Source organism: Talaromyces rugulosus, chromosome II (assembly GCF_013368755.1).
Source record: "Talaromyces rugulosus chromosome II, complete sequence".
Lineage (NCBI taxonomy): Eukaryota > Fungi > Ascomycota > Eurotiomycetes > Eurotiales > Trichocomaceae > Talaromyces > Talaromyces rugulosus.
Genome location: NC_049562.1, coordinates 2,165,866 through 2,181,650, shown reverse-complemented (window position 1 = coordinate 2,181,650; position 15,785 = coordinate 2,165,866). Strand labels below are relative to the sequence as shown.

Genomic DNA, 15,785 nt, shown 5'->3' with positions numbered 1-15,785 from the left:
TCGGCAGTCACTCAGCCGCCATCGCCCAGCATGGCAGTCTGCCTCTGCAGCGATTTCCTATTACGGGAATGTTAGGCCCTACAGATTCGGCCATAAATACTATTATTACAGGCTCGGCCAGTACACGTAGTAGTAGTGCTGCATTTGGCCGCGGATGGGACTGCGTCACGTGACCCTGTTCCCCGCGGGAAACATCTCGAATGGTGATTTGTAGCCTGGACGACACAATGATATATGGATTATTATTGTACTTTACTGCTTCATTAACAGTAACCAACATCCCTCGTAACTATCCACGCAAGACTGCTACGAGTATTTATCGTACCGAGTCACGTTATCTTATCGACACGCTAACCCCGATACGGCCGCGCATAGGGCTCAGGGCTCGTGATTGGGCCAGGCAGGTGCAGCTCGCCCGCAGTATATCTCAACAACATCAACATCAACTGCCTTTTGTCTGTCGGCTGGGCATGGTTCAGTGACTGCGCTTCCGAGATCAAGATGACCTCGCGCCTGGTGCTGGCCATTGGCGACCTCTTTATCCCCGACAGGGCTCCGGTACCGTCCTGTCTCAGCCCGCATTGCCAGGCATCCATCGCTAACCAGCTCTCTCTCTCTTAGGATCTACCTGCGCGGGTGAGAATGACCCAAACCAACACTTTTATCTTAAATCTTTAACACCTGCATAGTTCAAAAAACTCCTCACCCCCGGAAAGATCGGCCAGATTCTCTGCCTGGGCAATCTCACCGACCGCGAGACCTTTGAGTTCTTCCGCCAGATCGCCCCGGACCTACAACTCGTCAAGGGCGACTACGATGTCGACTCGCCCAATCTCCCTCTTTCCAAAGTCGTGACCCACGGTAGTCTACGCATCGGATTCACCCATGGCCACACCATCATCCCGCCGGGCGATGCGGACGCCCTGCTGATCGCTGCCCGCCAGATGGACGTTGATGTCTTGCTGTGGGGGGGCACGCACCGATTCGAAGCGTTTGAGATGGAGGGTCGCTTTTTTATCAACCCTGGAAGTGCGACGGGGGCTTTTACCACTGGCTATTTCCCCGAGGGCCAGGAACCGACGCCGAGCTTTTGCCTGATGGATGTGCGTTTTTTTCACTCTCTTCTTTTTTCACGCTATTTACACACGTCGCATTCTAACGATTGACAGGTCCAAGGAGACGTGCTCGTTCTTTACGTATACCAACTGAAAACCGACGACAGTGGAGCCGAGACAGTCGCTGTTGAAAAAGTGTCTTTCCGCAAGCAAGGTGTTGCGACATCTTGAGACGTGTGGCTTGAAATACTTTGTATCTACATCTATATCTGCACTAGAAATAATGGCACTGAACGTTTAACCGTGTCGTAGTAAGTGGTCTTGTCGGTGTAGATTCAGACGACGTATCAATACCGGAGAGACTAGTGTTTGATTAGTGAAACATGAGGAGCATAGCCGATCAATTTATGCTCTAGAGTAACTAAGTTAGTAATTATAGAACGATATAAATAAAACCAAAAAAAAAAAAATTGGCCAGAAATAGTCCCCGTGCGACTCTATCTGATAAAGACGGACCCACGGGCCCAGCCAGTCACCAGTCCCGAAGCAGCAAGCTAACTTCCGCTTTCGCGGCATCTGAGAAGAAGATTGTTTGTTCCACCCTGCCCCAAACTCCCTTTTCGCAGCCTGCAACAAGGCACGCTCTTTTTTTCAATTTCTAAAACGATAGAAAAAATACCAACCGGCGGTCCTTCTTTGACGTCTTTTCGCTTTTAGTTCAAGGTCCGCCTCGTCAGCTGGGATCGATCTCATTAAATCCTCGACGCATCGATACGAACTGGTTAATCTCTCAAATTACCACATCCTGGCTATCGAGATGGCCACCGAGGCAGTCGATTTGCCCGAGGAGCACCTCAAGACTCAGCAAGAGGGCGCCGACGATGAGGTACGTCGACTGCCGACTGACGTGTTGTTTCTTTGAAAACATTACGCCGCATGACGGAAAAATAACCTGCTAACCTTTTTTTGAATAATCAGGAAGAAATCGCCGCCATGAAGAAACGGGTCGCCGAGATGGAATCCGAAGCAGCCAAACTCCGTGAGATGCAAGAAACCCTAGACGAGCAGTCGGAAAGCTTGCGCGAGGACAAGGAAGACATCGACGCCAGGAGTATATTCGTCGGCAACGTCGACTACGGCGCTTCTCCAGAGGAGATCCAGGCACACTTTCAGAGCTGCGGCTCGATCAACCGCGTGACGATTCTGTTGGATAAATTCACCGGCCATCCTAAAGGGTTCGTCATTCCCTGAAAAGCCTGTCTCTCGCGCATACGGATTTATAGACGTACCAGCGCAAGAGCTAGGAATTGTTAGCCAAGTTGCTCATTGTGGAAAAAAAAAAACAGATATGCCTATGTGGAATTCGCAGAGCCTAGTCTTGTTGCACAAGCCTTGGTGCTGAATGAAAGCGTCTTTCGCGGACGAAACTTGAAGGTGCGTTTTTGCAGTCCACTATCTTACCACTCTGCTAAACCTCTACCCAGGTGACGCCAAAACGCACGAACCTTCCAGGCTTGGCCCGAGGCCGCGGTCGAGGACGTGGTGGTCGTGGATTCGGTCGAGGTGGCTTCCCTCCTCGTGGTGGATATCGTGGAGGCTTTCGTGGTCGGGGTCGTGGTTATTCTCCTTACTAGATACCCCTTTGAACTAACCACGGTCAACCCTCCCCCCGAAAAAAAAGCGTCAAAACAAAGCAGAAAGCACAATCCGAAGGATGAATCCATCTCATTTATAATCCATGTTCTTTCTTATTTACATTCCGGTTTGAGGTTTCGGAGTTGAGGATGTATGATGTACGCTTGAGCACATGCCTACCTCGCCACGGGTCAGGTCGAATGGGCGAATGAAAGGATTTTCTTGGGTATATCGAATTATCAAAATATCAATGTGAACATGTATGAGTCGAGAGTGGAGACGGATTGGTTGATATCCAGATGCCATGTTTTCCAAAGCCACTGGCACGCAAAACCACATGCACAGTTTTCTCTGGAAGGAATAAATATCCAGACATTCAACCACCTGGATCTAGTCAAGAAATCTCCCACGATGAAATTAATATCCGGCTAAACCTCGTAATCGCGTAAAATGGCTCAGGCGGGGTTAGTACAGTACAGTGCGGTGGTTGACGGCACAACTAGCCGCTGTGGGCTGACAGAGCAAGGCAAGACTAGTTAACCTCCTCCCCTCTACAACACCTCTCATCCTTCCTCTCGCAACAGCATTCTCGACTGGCCTGGTCGGACAGCAGCGCGCGGCAAAACCTCCAACTGATCACGACTAGCTCGACTAGTTAGTTAACTAGCTGCGCAGCCCCTACCCCGCCGGTCATTGGCTCGCCCGCTCCTGCTCAGCCCCAGCACTCGTCGACATACACTCTGACAGCGCTGGAACCGCCCTCTTCAACCTGGAGGACGTCAGAAACAACAAACAACATCACGTCAAGGCAGCAGTCATTCCACTTTCCGACAGTATTCCTTTTCGCCCTTTTTTTTGTTTATTTAAGGAGTGGATGTTTTGAGAAGACGTTCTTCGACTGGCCCGGCTCCTCGGTCGCATCCCGTTTGCCCAGAAAAATAAGGCCGTCAGTATAACGAAGAATGGGTTCCAATCTGCCAGCGTGAGTGCCTATCCATCGCCGACAAGGCCGTATGTGTCTATTCGCATTTATTTCAGAGTACTAATCGATTTCGTTTTCTGCCTGCAGTCAGCCAAATCTGAGGCTCACAAGTGAGCATCCATCCCGAACCCGCTATTATCCTGATGGGAGAAAAGCCGAGCAACTAACCCCCCCCCCCTCCTCTCTTAGTTATCGCTGCTGATGGATTATATAAACGCGATGTCTTTCGTATGTTTCTGGCTGCCACCCGTCTCCGTTAAGCGTTTTATCAAGTTGCTAATCATTATTCAGGCTTCCCTGACCCTTTCGCTGTCGCCACAATCGGCGGCGAGCAGACTCACACGACCTCCGTGATAAGAAAGACTTTGAACCCGTACTGGAACGAGACCTTTGATCTGTATGTCATGCAATTGTCCAACTTTTTGCAATCGACGCTAACCCGGGGCGTCGTGAATTATAGAAAAGTCAACGAGGATAGTATTCTTGCGATTCAGATCTTTGACCAGAAGAAGTTCAAGAAGAAGGACCAGGGATTTCTTGGCGTCATCAATGTGCGCATTGGCGATGTCATTGATCTTCAAATGGGAGGCGATGGTAAATTCTGCTGTGGCTTTCGTCAAAACCCATTGCTAATCTTTTACAATTCGCAGAAATGCTCACTCGTGATTTGAAGAAATCAAACGACAATCTTGTCGTACATGGAAAACTTATCATCAACCTGTCTACTAACCTTGCTGCCCCGAATCCCAGTCAAAATGGTGCCCAGCGGCCTCAACCTAATGCTCCGGGTGTGCCGACGACAGTCCCGCAGATACAAACCCCACCTGCCCAAGGCCCGAGCCTTGCAGATGGTCCAGCTGTATCGCCAGTTGCAGCAGGTCCAGCGCCATCATTTCCCCTTACGCGTGCTTCTTCGGGAGCTCGACCGACGAGCGGGCTGTCAGCCGCAAATGGTACTCCACAACCTCCGTCTAATGGACAAACCGCACAGGGCTCAAGAACAAACTTGAGCTCGTTTGAAGATAACCTAGGCCGGCTGCCTGCGGGCTGGGAACGGCGTGAAGATAATCTAGGAAGAACGTACTATGTTGATCACAATACGAGGACTACAACCTGGAACCGGCCGTCGGCGAACTATAACGAAAGTGCCCAGCGATCGCAACGAGAGGCGAACATGCAAATGGAACGTAGAGCCCACCAAAGCCGAATGCTGCCAGAGGATCGTACTGGTGCCAGCTCTCCGAATCCGCAAGACCCACCCCCAGCAACCACGCCGCCTGCAGGAGGGAGTACCAGCGCGCAGAATGCGGCCAGTGCAGCCAACGCCGTCTCCATGGCTGCGACAGGAGTCACGACAGCAGGCACTGGTGAGCTTCCGGCCGGTTGGGAACAGAGATCGACTCCCGAGGGTCGGCCTTACTTTGTGGATCACAACACCCGCACTACGACCTGGGTTGATCCCCGTCGACAACATTACATTCGAGTATATGGACAGAACGCTGGCGGAGGGAACACCACTTTCCAGCAGCAAACCGTTTCACAATTGGGTCCTTTGCCTAGCGGGTGGGAAATGAGACTGACCAACACTGCTCGTGTTTATTTCGTGGATCACAACACCAAGACGACTACCTGGGATGACCCCCGCCTCCCCTCTTCTCTCGACCAAGGCGTTCCGCAGTACAAGCGAGACTTCCGTCGCAAGCTCATCTACTTCCGATCCCAACCCGCGTTACGAATCATGTCTGGACAGTGTCATATCAAGGTCCGGCGTAGCAACATCTTTGAAGACTCATACGCCGAAATTATGCGTCAAAGCGCGTCGGATTTGAAGAAGCGTTTGATGATCAAGTTTGATGGAGAAGATGGTTTGGATTACGGTGGACTCTCACGGTATGATAAACGACATCGCTTTTTTTTTTTTTTTTTTTACTTATTACTAACTTTTGTCCAGGGAGTACTTTTTCCTTTTATCTCACGAAATGTTCAATCCCTTTTATTGCCTTTTTGAATACTCTGCACACGACAACTATACTCTTCAAATAAATCCTCATTCCGGTATCAACCCCGAGCATTTGAACTACTTCAAATTTATCGGTCGTGTTGTTGGACTTGCCATCTTCCACCGACGCTTCCTGGACTCGTTCTTTATTGGCGCATTCTACAAGATGATGCTCCGAAAGAGGGTCACGCTGCAGGATATGGAGGGTGTCGATGAGGATTTCCACCGCAATTTATCGTGGACACTGTAAGTGTTTTTTTTTCTTTGGTTCCTAATGAATTGATATTCATGCTGATATGATGTTTGCAGTGAAAACGATATTGAAGGCATTGTCGAACTTACGTTTTCCATCGACGATGAAAAGTTTGGTGAACGAGATACGATTGACTTGATGGAGGATGGGAGAAACATCCCCGTCACAGACGAGAATAAGCAAAAATACGTCGAGTAAGTTGAAGACAAGCATTTTAGTCGAATGTTTTATTAATGGTATGCAGACTTGTCACGGAATGGAAAATTCAAAAGCGTGTCGAACAGCAATTCAACGCATTCATCTCCGGTTTCAACGAGCTCATTCCCCAGGACTTGGTGAATGTGTTTGACGAGCGAGAGTTGGAGCTGCTGATTGGCGGTATTGCCGATATCGATGTTGATGATTGGAAGAAACACACAGATTACCGTGGATACCAAGAATCCGACGAGGTCATCCAGAACTTCTGGAAGATTATTCGTACTTGGGATGCAGAGCAAAAGTCGCGACTGTTGCAGTTTGCCACGGGCACGTCTCGTATCCCAGTCAACGGATTCAAGGATTTGCAAGGTTCGGACGGACCTCGACGGTTTACGATTGAGAAATCGGGAGACCCTGCCGCACTTCCCAAGTCACACACCTGGTAAGTTTTTTTTCCCTCACTTTTGAAGAATTACTTGACTAACTTGATCAGCTTCAACCGACTCGACCTTCCACCATACAAGTCTAACGAAGCCCTACTGCAGAAGCTGTCCATAGCGGTTGAAGAAACCCTAGGTTTCGGACAGGAGTAGGTTTAAACAGTGGAAAGGGGGATAAAAGAACCAGAATAGTAGAGGTTCATCTCGTTCTGTGAGATGATTCAAGTTCAATGTACAAGCTGCACTCGATGAATGATATATTTGAATTGATATATCCATCTTTCTAGTATCCGGTCACCTAGAATGAGTGTTTTTTTTTTTGTTCTTGTTTTTGTTTTTTTGCATTGAACGAGATCTTTGCTGTGTGGTTTGGTGTCGACTAGTGTATTTCTGTGATGTTTAATGTTTTGGAGAAGACTTTTTTCCTTTTTTTTCTTTTTCGTTCCTAGCCCAATTTGCTGTTTTACCCCTGTTCAAAGTTACTCTCTGCCACGGCGCAATACCTGTCTGTCCCTCCCTCTCTATCTTATTTATTTTTTTATATGACCGCCACCGTGTTACGTCTCTACATACCTACCTACGCACTCCTTTTATCAAATACTGTCAACTGGTGTGTATAATTTTGCTTTTGTTGTTGTTGACCAGAGTACAGTCAGAAACTACACTACATGTATTTTGTCCTACACAATCTTTCTTTCTTTGGAGATTATTTTCGAGTACCTACTAGGATTGATAGCTCTCTACATATGCAGGTGTTGGCGCTTGGCAATTTGAATGGATAAATTTTCTCATCGATTCGTTTCTGACATGACGGGTTTTGGAAGTAAAACATGAAGACATTGAGTTTGGGTACAGCATATTATTTAAACTTTTAAGCTGATTCATCTTGCGTGACCAGATCTGAAATAAACACAACCTCCCCAACCTCAAAACCCAACTTTTGTTCATTCGAGTTTTTACTTGAATAATTATCATTCATCACAAAACAGCACCCAACCCCAGTGCAAGCGCAGCAACAAGACCGCCCTGCACATGCACATGCACACCACCCGTCGCCATTGCTGCTGCTGCCGCACCAGAGGACGTTGACTGCGCGAATGAGCCTGTCGAAGTCGACGACAAGGAGGAGGACGAGGACGAGGACGAGCCACTAGATGTTTCACTCGCCGAAGCGGCGCTGGCCTCCGAAGAAGTCGCGGTAGCCGAGTGACTGCTACTAGTGGTAGTAGTAGTGGTAGCGTATGCTTTGGCAGCGTTGCAGTAGGATGTCTTGGTCTGCTGCGCGCCGAATTGGTTGTCGTCGCCGGGGCAGTTGTTGTAGCAGCTATATACCGTTTGTTAGAAAAATACAGAAGAGTATAGAGAGAGATGTGAGAGAGAGAAAGGAGTACGTGAGAACGTTGGTGCTCTGATTGCACAGGCAGGACCAGTCATTCGCCTCGCAGGCTTCGAGTTGTGGTGTCATTGAAGCGAGACAGGCGTCTAGGATGCTGGTTTTTTTTTTTTGTCAGATCAGAAAGCAGGAGCAGAAACAGAAGCAGATATGTGAAAACGCACTTCTGAGCAGCGCATGCGCGGCGAGATAGGGCTGCTGCCATGCCGACGGTAAGCAGCGAGGCAATCGTGGTAGCGAAGCGCATGTTGACGGTTTTTTTCTGAGCTGTGTGTGTAAGAGAGAGAGAGAGAGAGAGAGAGAGCCGTGACTAGAGAAGAATGGAGTGGCTGAGGAGAGATAAATATACAAGGGGAGGGAAAATGGAACGCTTTATATAGACCCCGTTGAAGAACAATACAAACAATACCGTTCTGCGTAATTTGTTTCAATAGTACATACACACATACACAGCTCAAAACCTAAATAATAGGATGGTAGCAGACTATAGTTACCCCTTCCTTCCCAATTCAGAAGGCGCTCCGTGACACCTCACGTGTATTATTGTATTGGCAATACAGCTGGCCTGAATGGTACCAATACATAACCAGGGGGGCTAGAATGTGACTATACCTTTTACAATCAACAATCAATGTCTAGAATCTAGATTTCAGTCATTGATCTGCAGAGCTTAAATCGGATCTACGCTGTCAGATAAAATCATGGCAGACACAAAATATTCAGCTAGAAAAAAATATTTGCTAAAGGACTGTTATTTCGAAGTGACCGCTATTTTCAATGTATCAAGCGCGTCTGACAGATCGAAATATTCTGTGTGTTGTTGTAATGCGACACGTCTTCTGTAGACACAGAATAAAAGTAGTAATACTAGCTACAGGAGCTATATGTAGCCAACAGCAGAATTACCTACTGGGTGTTTTTTTGGTGGCTTATCAGTGAAATCGAGAACGACATAGTTTTCTATTATTCCTTCTTCAATCATGGAAAAGTATTGTCCATTCAATTGGAACCTCTCCATATATTATATAAACCAATAATAGTCTTGCAGTAGCTCTAGCCCCTCTTTCTTCTAGGTAACAAGGAAGCCAATTGTACCATATTTAAGAGGCCAGAAACCTCTGGTCACCAATTATAGTGTATCAGACAACTACAGAGGTTGAAAACGCCTAATAGCGTTGTAAAGGAGAGTCGTAGTCGATTTTGTGATCCTGAACTGTCTTGGAGTAGAGAAAATGACAGTACCTAGAATGAGGTATCTGATCAAAGACATGCAGTTTGAAAAATCGTGTAGGTAACAAGGGGTCGATATTCAGCTCCCGCCAAACATCTTAAAATCATCGTATATTCGAGATATCGATGGTGTGTATTTATTGGTATTTATTGGCAGTATCTGGTGCTGACATTTCTTCGAAAAACAAGCGAAGATTTTCTGGGAGTAGCACAAAGTTTTTTGCGTTAATGGTCCGATGGATCCCTATATCAGATACCATCTTAACCCCTTCGCGCTTGCAAATAGAATCGGTCTCGTTGCTATTAACCTCTTGTAAAGTAAGATCTGTTCCGATAACAGGGAGGTACTCTTCTCCTACATGTTGATAGGGACGTCGATTGGGATGAATTGAGTACAGGATCATGTGCCACCGGAGAGACGGCCAGTTTCGTCTTCGCTAGTATCGCTATTTTCTTTCGGGGTGGTTGGCTTATTGCTCATGGCATGTAGTGACGCTCCCCAAGTCGAGCCTGCCAAGCTCTGTAGTGCTCAAAGGAGTATACTTGCCTTCGTAATCGCCCTTTCGCAATTGTGGTGAAAGTCCAGTCCAGGGTCCAGTGCCGCTCGGATGTCTTTGTCGCTGGCACTGTGTGTTCGCGTATACGTAGCGAGGTGTATTGCGGATCAACCTCTTTGGTGTTCACAAAGTGAATGACTACATACTTTTTCGGGCCTTTTCGTCATAACCACGCCCCTCAAGTTTGCTCTTCTCTCCAATTCGACTGCAGATGTAAAAGTTTGAGCTTGACGATACCAACAAACTAAATATCTAAAAGCGCAACCGCATCATCGTTGATGATCCGCGTATCTCATGAATCATCGAATGAGGTGTTAGAGATGCACTAACTAGCGCTTTAAACTATTTATTCCAGATACGGAGAAGCTGTCTATTGAATCCGTACGCGATAGTTTACTGTTGCACTTAGCTTAGCGGGGAGGGTAGGCATCATCCTTGACGTAGTGAACTGTATATTTGATTGCTTGACCTAACTTCAAAGACAGAAGATTAGATTTATATAACTAGACACACATCATCCAAGACCCAAATGGAATTAATAAGCAATGTTGGTAACTTTGCGGACCCCAGAAATTGATTCCAACATCACAAGACTTCCAAACCATAGTCATGGCCCCTATTTAGTTGTCAATGCAGTAATCATCCTCGGTACTGCCAACACCACCACAACCATTGGCGCAGTACATCTGCAAGGTAATCGAGCCACCTCCTCCACAGTCGAAGAGGCTGTTGTCAATGTGGGCCTCATCCGTGGGCTGGTTGTTCTCTTGAAGAACATCAACAATATGATTATGGTAGTTTCCTACAATTTGGAAGTCCAATTTGTTAGAAACATTCTGGAAATAATAGAGTATTTGTCTAAGGAAGTAGCTCCCAACATACCTCTGTTCAAAAGAGATTGGCCACAGTAGATACCACCAGACTTGCAAGACTTTGCAGAGACGGAGGCCACAGTAGCGAACAACGCGAGGGTACCAAAGAACTTCATTTTGATGATTTGTTGGAGAAGAGTCTTTCCTGATTGAAGATTGAAGATTGAAATTGTTGTGATGAGCTGAGCTTGATTCCTGAGAGATGCTCTTCAAAGGCAGGAATCTTCGCTGTATTTATACCTTTCGCCGCTTCCAAATTTCAATTCCAATCCTCCAAGTTTGTCATTGTCGTTACGTAGACCAACGAAAGAATAAGTCAGCTTCTCAGGGATAGAGATCATGCGAACTGCCTGGCCGCCGAATCAAAGGCGCAGCAACAACAGTTTGTCTCAGGTCACGCATATAACCACCAACCAAAGAGTTGTATGAGCATTGGGAGTACATTCTCCGCCCATTGGGGTCTGCTTTTGAGTTTCCTTTTCGGGAATCGGGGGGCGATAGCCGGAAGTTGGGAGGAGCCTCAACCCACGCTATTCTTCTTCTAGTAAATATGGAGTTGCACCAGTCAAGACTCAGACATACGATGCCAAGCACGTATACTGGGTCTTCTAGCAATGACCTCCATGATATTTTCCCCTGGAAATTGACGGGGCGAACCATTCGCCGTATTTCGTGAGCTTCCCCCGCAAAATTGCGGCAAAATCTTTGCATTGCTAGCCATTCAGCTGTGCATTCTCCATTTCCCAGCTAGTGCGGATGGTATACCCAACATGATATCATCGCTTGCTTTCTGTGACGGAGTGATATTTTGGTGTTTGACTAGCTTGACCTATCGCCTCATCAAAGCTTTCGACCCAACCGATAGTCCGGATTTTCTGCGGAGCAATGGCTGTCATTAGTGCCGCATCGATTCCCTACGTGTTGGTTCGAGATACCCATGGTGTGTGTTTATTGGCATTGATTGGCAGTATCTGGTGCTGACATTTCTTCGAGCAACAAGGGAGGGCTTTCTGGGATCAGCACAAAGTCTTTTGCGTCAATAGTCCAACAGATTCCCGATTTGCCGTGACGAGCTGGGGGCGCTTTGTCCGAAACGATGCCGGCAGGGCTCATGCATTTCTTGAGCCCAGGTTGTATTCTGGCTGTTCCAGGGGAGTACCGAGCTTTGATTCTGTTTCGGGAGTAATGAAGAAACGGTATTCGCGCTTCAAGAAGAAGAACGCTTGGCCATCCTCCTTTTCTGCCTCATATTCAGTTGACGGATGACTGTATTTCCGCGATTTCAGGCGTAATGTCAATTGTGAGTGGTCCTTGCACGTCCTCTAAAGTAGGAAGTTCGGGGCAGCGTGTATTTTTGTGAAGACTAGCCAGTGGTAGCCGTTTCAATAAAAACAGGGTACGTAGTGGTAGACATGGCCTTGCCACAAGCAGCCTCAATGTCCTTCTTTTCAGCATCGGCCAGCTTGACAATGTGGTCGTACATCGAGTACTCTGTGGGAGTTGGTTAGCTGTCATTCGATGTAATTGAATGCAGGATGTAGGACATACGAAGACAACCACTGAATTAGCACATAAGAATAAATACTGGAGTACTTTTCAACAAATTTTTATATTTTTTAATTTGAAAAAAAAGAATAATACAAGAGTTTGGGCAGTTCCATCTCAGATTCCTGTAGAGGGTTATATGCTTATATGATAATTAGCAACTCGGAGATTGTAATAAACCAAGCCTATTGTCGATATAGAAGTACTTACCGAGTCGCTAGTCGTAAAAATTTTTTTGCATCGATTTCTTTATTGAAGTCTGCTCCAATGGTCTGCGCTGTTTGGATGGAATATTTCTCTCATTAAGCCGTTCTTCTTGGTACTCAAAGAATGGTTCTGAGGCATTATCTTACTCGCACCGAGGCAAGTATAATAATTTGTTGACGCCTGTATAGTTATACCATTATCGTGCTCGTGTAGTAGCCCTCGTGTAAATCCTCATCTCCATATGGACTCGTGACGGTAAATTAATGGCGACTAAAAACCATCTCTGAACAGTATTCTCAATCCTCTCCCTGGACTAATCGTGGCTCGTATACTGAGAATCAGCTTCGAAAGGTGCCTCGGTAAGAAGAATTTGAGCTTCAAGAGAGAGATACTCGTGGGAGCTAAATCTCCAGCTCATCATCTCCCTCCCACTTGTTGTAATCCAGCGTAAAGACCAAGTTTAACACAAATAATCATTAAAATTTGTATCCCCGATACATTGTAGTACTATTGTTGATTTAGTTAATAATTTCAAGTAAATCTGATCAGAATTCATACAGTGTTGATTTGGAGTTGCTGAAGTGTTTCTTTGCGAGGTTTGCTCATCTTCGATTGATTTCCTCTGGTCTGTACGCGATTTTTCGTTAAGGCACCCAAGAAAATACCACTATCGATTTTCGTCAAGGGTGTTATCGATGGTTATAAAACTCTGTTTCATCTATTGCCGCCGTCTGTGTATATCAGAAATGGACTGCCCAAAGAGGTCTTTGGTCTTCCAGCGCAGCTGTCCATAGGTTATGAGGGAGAAGGCCCTGACTGATCAATCTCAACGCTCATGGGGGGGATGAAGGAAAAGAGGTGTACGTTTGTGTGGCCAACTGAAAAAGGGTACCGGGCTGCCTGCCTAGCACCTCCCAATAATAATACCATTGGATTGAAATCTAAAGGAATTTTAAAGAAAGATTCTACGCTGATAGCGGTGATGTTTTCGGAACCGCAAAGGTCAGCTGGATCCGTTAAAGGTGGTGATATCCCTTTATCCCTCTGTGGAGAGGACCCGGGTGGTATTGTTCTTCCCGCTGAGACTCTGCCTCGACTTGTTTCCCTGGCTTGTTGTGAGCAATTGATGTGATGATTGAATAATATAATCGTTTCGGGTGTGGCTTGGATACGGATCCTGTCTCGATCTCAGGAGATGCTACATCGGTAACGCTTTTCTAGATTTTAGGTGCTCTCAATTTATAATAACTGGTAACTTGGCATTATTGTTCGCTAATAGTTACACTCAGAGACTAGAGCTCTGGCAAGAGCAGTGAGTGCCGAAGCAGAGACAAGGCGTTACTGCGGATCGCCGCGGAGAGAACGCGTAACCCCTTTTTTGAAATCTGATAGATGCAAATCCCCGCCTCCATATGGACTCGTGGCCGTAAAGAGGTTGCGTCTGAATGCCATCCCTGAACAGCGTTCCAACTCGCCTCCATCTACGGGGCTAATCGTAGCTCGAACACAAAGAACCGGACCGAAAGGTTCCCCATCTAGAAGAAGTTGAGCTTCAACCATGATGGAATGCCTCTTAATTTTTTCGTGAGAGGAAATTTTGAGTGAGACATCAGGTTTCCACCCACTGTAAGTTTCCGTGAGACCAAGATCAAAACAATCATCTGTGAGCAATTCTAGATAACTGCTACCGGTGTCATCGAGAATGTTATTGATGGTGACGAAATCTGTTTCACCTATCAAGCGAGCCCTGATACTGAACTATAACATGTGAGACATATTGGAGACGATACAAGGTCGGAACCCGCTAACTAACAACGTGAGCCCAGATTTCGTCTATGGCAGGCATGGTCCCTTCGCACTTTCTCTGGCGATGTGTTCCTTCATGTGGCTAAGTATTGTCAGATTTTGCGTCACGTCAAGATAAAGAATATGATCATAGGGGACATACATTCTCCGTCCAGACATGACCATGGCCATACTTTTCTCGCCACCCGGGGATATTCTTTGCAAGGTAATCTTCGGTAAATCCACTGCTCGGTAGGGGTCCAGCAACCAAGTTGCCCGCAAACCATACGGTAGCCTGTCCAGGTACCACGTTGAGATCACCACGGCGATAAGCGCTCAGGACAGCGTCGCGATTTACGGCAGTTTCGGGGAAAATCGTCGAAGGATCAAGGTCGAGGATGGTTGCAGGACGGACCACACGGCAACCACGGTACATGTACTTCAGAACTCTGATCCTCCGCAAGACCTCAGGGTCGAGGTCAGCTGGCTCACCAGGGTCGATCCTACGCCAGTATGTTAGTAGGTGGGTGAAGGGAGGTATTGTGGTTCTTACGGAGGTTCTGACGGTGTTCGCGCCAAAAATTCATCGCGTGCCCGGGCGGCAAGTTCGACGTTGGAACCTCTGGCAATCATATCGTCGTATTTTTTTACCCGTCGGTTTCTTGCGCTGATTAAATAATATTATAAAATTAGCTTAGATTTCACAAATCATGCATACGTGAGGTTATATCATACCCAACATAATCAGGGCTGTGAATAGCCCACTCCACATGCTGCTTGGGATACATCTCTAGCATCTCATCCACAGTAAGTCCTTTTGAACTTGTGGACAGTATGCTGCCTCCGATTGATGTTGTTGGGCTCCTTTCACCGCCGCCCCCTGAAGTTGGAGTTCTGTCGCCGCTTGATGTTGATGTTGTTGATGTTGTGAGAGGAGTGATTGATCGCTCTGCCATCCTTACTGCGAGAGGCAGATCAACAGTGTGATCCTTGACCTTAGTATGGCCTGGAGAGGCTGAGGCAGGCATTTCACTACTCATGTTTTGGTGAAATTCACACAAAACCTGATGGTGGTAGCTGCACAAAAAGCCCAAAGGTCTCTTGAGAAGCCAAAGTATGGTATACAGACACCAGCACTTGATACCCCACAAAGATGATAGTGTGTGAGAGAAAGAGAGAGGAAGTGTGAGAGAAAGTAAGAAAGTGTGCGAGAGAGAAAAAAAGGGTGAGAGAGAGAAAGAGGGGGAAGAGGTGGAAGCCCGTTTGCTTTAATGCCGCTCATGGAGCCTGGGGTATAGGTTTTGCCGGCATCCACCGACTTTCACCAACTTTCACCGACTTTCTTTGAAGAGTCATAGTGATGAGTACCCCTGTTCTCGGAAATTAGAAAAAAAGAAATGGTGAATATAACTGCTAAGGTTGGCTAATAGCATCAACACCAACCTAACTGAACGGGAGCCCTCCTGTTCTCTATATTCTAAAGTCTGATGGTAGATCCAAGGATATACTGCAGTATATGCTATTCAACACGCTCTAAACTTCTGATTTGATTAGTATTAGCCTTTGCAAACGACACAGCAACTGGATAAGGTCGAAAAGGGAGAGGAAATGAAATTAAGCTAGATATGCATAAC

At 46.7% G+C, this 15,785-nt stretch overlaps 5 protein-coding genes across 5 annotated transcripts; 2 read left to right on the top strand and 3 right to left on the bottom strand.

Annotated features, from left to right (window-relative positions):
- Positions 1-501: 501 nt before the first annotated feature.
- Positions 502-1,286, top strand: TRUGW13939_03230 (uncharacterized protein; the record flags this gene model as incomplete). Its single annotated transcript, XM_035486415.1, has 4 exons — positions 502-558; positions 622-636; positions 690-1,103; positions 1,170-1,286. The coding sequence occupies 4 exons, from the start codon at positions 502-504 to the stop codon at positions 1,284-1,286; spliced, it is 603 nt and encodes a 200-aa protein (XP_035342308.1).
- Positions 1,287-1,872: 586 nt separating this feature from the next.
- On the top strand, positions 1,873-6,715 carry TRUGW13939_03229 (uncharacterized protein; the record flags this gene model as incomplete). Its single annotated transcript, XM_035486414.1, has 11 exons — positions 1,873-1,941; positions 2,034-2,290; positions 2,402-2,489; positions 2,540-2,672; positions 3,964-4,069; positions 4,133-4,266; positions 4,323-5,562; positions 5,624-5,917; positions 5,981-6,118; positions 6,169-6,564; positions 6,616-6,715. 11 exons carry the CDS (start codon positions 1,873-1,875, stop codon positions 6,713-6,715), a joined length of 2,955 nt encoding a protein of 984 aa, XP_035342307.1.
- An 825-nt stretch (positions 6,716-7,540) lies between these two features.
- On the bottom strand, positions 7,541-8,202 carry TRUGW13939_03228 (uncharacterized protein; the record flags this gene model as incomplete). The annotated part of the gene is made up of 3 exons (XM_035486413.1): positions 7,541-7,886; positions 7,954-8,052; positions 8,120-8,202. 3 exons carry the CDS (start codon positions 8,200-8,202, stop codon positions 7,541-7,543), a joined length of 528 nt encoding a protein of 175 aa, XP_035342306.1.
- Positions 8,203-10,362: 2,160 nt separating this feature from the next.
- Positions 10,363-10,730, bottom strand: TRUGW13939_03227 (uncharacterized protein; the record flags this gene model as incomplete). Its single annotated transcript, XM_035486412.1, has 2 exons — positions 10,363-10,544; positions 10,625-10,730. 2 exons carry the CDS (start codon positions 10,728-10,730, stop codon positions 10,363-10,365), a joined length of 288 nt encoding a protein of 95 aa, XP_035342305.1.
- A 2,974-nt stretch (positions 10,731-13,704) lies between these two features.
- TRUGW13939_03226 (uncharacterized protein) lies at positions 13,705-15,179 on the bottom strand (the record flags this gene model as incomplete). The annotated part of the gene is made up of 5 exons (XM_035486411.1): positions 13,705-14,124; positions 14,180-14,254; positions 14,315-14,654; positions 14,705-14,818; positions 14,887-15,179. The coding sequence occupies 5 exons, from the start codon at positions 15,177-15,179 to the stop codon at positions 13,705-13,707; spliced, it is 1,242 nt and encodes a 413-aa protein (XP_035342304.1).
- Between the last annotated feature and the right edge of the window lie 606 nt (positions 15,180-15,785).